Here is a 4,612-nt window from a genome sequence, read left to right as displayed (position 1 = left end):
GTCTACCGGTAGGTAGCGAGAGAATTTCTCTAGAAATCCGATTTTAGTGCTTAGAGAGTCCTAATTAGAATATCTTAGAAATTATATGGTCCAAATCGATCAGGAATGATGCTCAATTTTCATTGTGCTATCATATACTACTCTGGTCCATAAAGATTGTCATGTTATTTTTGACTTGGCTTCAGTATGAAATTCAGCAAATTTCTCAGAAATTGCCTCCATAAATACATATATTTATAAATACGTAGAGGTTTATACCCCAAAATCTGCCGCCACGATGTTTGGCCGCCGTCGCGCCAAGGCGAGAGGTCTGTTCGTCAGGGCCAACGCCGAATGTGTGGGTGACCTTAATGAACGAATCATAGATTTATACTGTCAGGTGCATTAACCGAGAGCATGTCTTTCATAGGGTCGTCATGGCTATATATCAGCATTTTGTGGTTATCTACTTTGACCCGACGCTACATGGCGCAACTAGCGAGCAGAACGTCATTGGATCTCGCTACTATGTGTAGTTGCTTCGCATAGGGTTAGCACGTCTATTCCATCGAGTGCACGAGATAGTAATGGCATTGAACGTTGACCGGATGATTTTCACTTAAAAAAATCGACCTCACCTCACTTGTATCTCCTGCAAAAAAGTGCTTTCGGAGGAGCTCGAACTAGCCAATCAAAGAGGAGATCATTACCTTTCCAATGCACCAATCAGTTTAATTCAAGTCGTAAATATAGACGAATGGCACCACGCCAAAAACAATACGACAATCATTATGGACCAGAGTGGTACTGCGTAGTAATTCCTGTACACCTATACTAGTACTGGTATCTGATTTCGCCTGAACTTATCTGGTTATCTGGTACAGTAAATATGACACTACCTGTATAATATAATAATAATTGTACGTAACCGGTACTCACGTCGGTGGACGTGCTCACCGTCGCTAGTAGCCTGGAACGTCAACGACCATGCGCAATTGCTGGGTCCACACGGGAATTGTACAACGGGACACACCGATGGAACAACATCGGCCCCTCCAGGGCATCTCCGGCCACTCAATTCAGCGTTTGCTGTTAACTGATGTCTGGAGCAAACCACATGGCAAAATTTATTTTTCTGTTGACTTTGTACTTTTCACGGCCTCGAATAATTTATATTTTGGCAGGCGAGCAAACGTTGAGGGACTGTAGTACTAATACAGGTTAACGTTGGTTAACGTTATACTTGGAACCCACTTGTCATTAGGTACCTCCATAGTTTTATTGAGAGGTGGTGTTAGTGTGTTGGGGGGTTGAGTCGGCCCACCCACTGTTCTACTTGCAAGACGTCTAATTATTGGTAAGAAATGTTGGTCGCTCCGCGCCGTGAAACTATATCATGGACGACGTGGTGGAGTTTGCGTGAGTATAATGCACCTTCCTTGCTTTCCATGAAACCTTTCCCATATGACTACTTGGAGTTTTACAAAAGTACACCCTGGAGTATACATATATTTTGTGCGGCACCCTGAAACTTGGTCATCTCCTACATTGTATCAGATCGCATACGTATAAACTAGCACAAGCTGTGCTGGCCACGAATCAGATAACGTTAACACAAGCTGTGCTCAGAACTGGCCCTATGTTGCCTACATTGGCGCGCTATCGAGCCGGTTCTGCCTACTTACAGTAAGTAGAATTATCTCGCAGTCGACAAACAAAACTGCAAATCAGAGTAAAAGTGTTGATTACATTATACCACACACACCAAATTCCTGAGACATTTTTCACCTCGTCGCCGCAATTTTCTACGCAATTTATCAATCGAGAAAGTCTTCCTAGTACTTGCAAGTGGAAGCAAAATACATCGAAGTACATATTTACTTCGAAGTTTCCGGAGGAGGTTTTGGCAGTCCCCCATTATTAGGTTTTGGAAGGCCTCGATTGGAAGGTTTCATTATTCATGGCGTCATATTGGGGCACTTAATTCCAAAATTATTCGATATATTTTGTTATATTTGTTTTTCGAAAAGCTACATTTACCCATGTGCTGCTCCGGAGTATTCTTGGACTGTTACAAAATACTATAATAATATATAGTAATATCAGTTTTGTCCAATCCGAACGATTGAAAGATGCGTCTTTCGAACGATATGGACAACCTTTGACTTTACGTTCATCAGGTTCCAGTAGCAGCATGTCAATTCCCACCGATCCGTGTATTTTGATTACCTGATAATTACACAAAATATGCCGACTGCGTTCCACCACATAATTCAATTTGCCATGAAGCACACTTTTGAGGTCGCTACGTTCTTCACGCTCGTGTCGTCTTTCGTCGCTGGTCAATCTTTGCACAGCAGTGACGGCCGTGCACGAACCTTTGAAGAAGAAACTTTCATCTGGAACGATGCCGATACCAACCGCGCTTGCCACAAGCTAAACGACAACTATATCCCGTCCCTCAAGGCCGGCCAGTACTCGACCAGTGCGTTCCACAACTGCTACCGCACCATCGATCAAATCTACGAGTTCACCGATACCTTGGTCAAACAAAACCCGAAGTTGCTGAGCAAGTTTGCCATCTCCAAGACGTACAAGGGGGCCACGATTTACGGGTACAAGTTGACCAAGGGCCACTCGCAGTCTTTGTACTTTCAAGCCCAGCAACATGCCCGCGAATGGGTCGCGGGGTCGTCGATTCTGTTCTCGTTCGCGTCGATTCTCGATGACATTACCAATAACAAACCCACGGCCGCCGACGAGTACGACTTGTACTTTGTGCCAATTGTCAACATTGACGGCCTCGAGATCTCGTGGTCGAGAAACCGGTACCAGCGGAAAAGTGCCAACGAAGTTGACTTGAACCGCAACTGGCCCACGCCCATCAAGAACCCCAACCCCCCCTCCAAGAACAGCGAAACGTACCCTGGCACTAAGCCGTTTAGCGAGCCCGAAACCGCGGGTATCAATGCCTGGATGGAAACCAAACGCGACGAAATCCAGGGGTATTTGGACATTCACACGTACGGAGGGCTCATCTTGTACGCGTACGGGGACACTAAACAACCCATCGGCGGCGGCTTTGACGAAAAGTTCAAAGTACTCGGGCGTGGATTGCAAAACGTGATGGGGGCGTACAAGCCAGAACCGTCGTACGAGTTGTACTTGGCATATGGGACGTTTCCAGATTATGCATTCCGCGAGTTCAAGAAGCCTGCCTTGACGATTGAAATTGTCGGCAATGATTTCACCGCGCCCGCGTCGACCATCAAGACGCGAGGCCTCGAAGTGTACAAAGGCATCAACCAGTTTGCCAAGGAAGTCACTGTATTCAACGGGGGAGCGATCACGAAACCCCCGAGAAACACGACCAATGCGCCCGGGCCAACGACTGCCTCTCCCGACGGCTGCAAGAAATGCCAAATGTGTTACTACCACAAGTGGGACTCGTGCTTTACTGACTTTACCAAGGACGACTGTGACTACTACAACGCCGAATACAGGACTGTATGGTGTGGAGGTCCATAAGACAGAAGACCTATTACTGTAGTAGCATCCGTGTGAAGGATAACGTTATGATGTGAATACAATCGGTGGGTTCGGAATTACTAGAATCTCGCGGTAGGGTTATTTATAACTCCCCTTACAGCACCTCCACCTGCACTTCTAAATTTGGTCCCTTTATAATCTAATATGTGTGTAATTTTTTGGTGCTTTTTTGTTGGCACTTCGAATAGAGCGTGGAGGATGGCCCACATGAAGTGGAGGTCAATCAGAGGCGCGATGGGAGCGAACAAGTTAATGACAACCTCCATCTTTATGCATAATGACGTAGAGTCTCGTGCACCATCACATCTGCTGTAGACACTTATAAGAACTACAAAATGCAACTTAGGCGGCCGCGAGCAGGGAACGAGTTGAATAAGGCCGGAATGTGGCGCTGTGATTGGTAGAGAGTCAGTTCGAATTGACCAATGGCGTTACGGTGCACCTATCATCAAAAACGTTTTGACACAGAAGTATTAAAATATAATATTAGATTGTACAGGTTATTATTGAATAAGGTAAAGGCACTCGTTAATCGATGAGAATTACTACGTCGTAAGTTGTATTTAGAAAGGGAACTGAGTCATAGAGGAAAATCGCGAACTTCCATCATGTCACTGTGATTGATACCGACCGATCAATCTTATTTCAAACTACAGTAGTACTACCGGTAGTAAGCTTAGTTACATTAGTATAAATTAATAAAGATATACGGATTGGGTCAATGGTCTCCAGCCATAGAGAGTCTCTATATCCCCCCAATTTCCCACTTTACAGTTAGAACAGATGACAGGCAGCCGCGCAATACTCACTGATAAGATTTTGGTGTGTCCGTACAACATTGCCGTCAAAATAAGGGTACCAGTCATTGAAATTGGCCCCGAGGGGGACTGCTGGAGAATGGTATGCTGCTGAACCAAACGTCGCACGGTGCGGTCGCCGTATCGGAGGACATTGGCTGCATGGCTCACACTCGTTTCTGTGGCTATGCCCACGGTGTGCAACTTCTGTGCGATCGTAGGACTCGTACTGTGAACAACACCTTTCGGCTGCACATGCTGTGAGCGTGCGCAGAGGAAGACGCAGG

At 45.8% G+C, this 4,612-nt stretch overlaps 1 protein-coding gene across 1 annotated transcript; it reads left to right on the top strand.

Moving 5' to 3' along the window:
* Window positions 1-2,184: 2,184 nt before the first annotated feature.
* On the top strand, window positions 2,185-3,584 carry H257_14708 (hypothetical protein). Its single transcript, XM_009842601.1, has one exon. The coding sequence runs from the start codon at window positions 2,227-2,229 to the stop codon at window positions 3,505-3,507; it is 1,281 nt and encodes a 426-aa protein (XP_009840903.1). The 5' UTR covers window positions 2,185-2,226; the 3' UTR covers window positions 3,508-3,584.
* The last annotated feature ends 1,028 nt before the right edge of the window (window positions 3,585-4,612 follow it).

Source organism: Aphanomyces astaci (assembly GCF_000520075.1).
Source record: "Aphanomyces astaci strain APO3 unplaced genomic scaffold supercont1.61, whole genome shotgun sequence".
Taxonomy (NCBI): domain Eukaryota; phylum Oomycota; class Saprolegniomycetes; order Saprolegniales; family Verrucalvaceae; genus Aphanomyces; species Aphanomyces astaci.
Note: the sequence above shows the minus strand (reverse complement) of the source record. Positions and strands in the feature narration are given on the sequence as shown.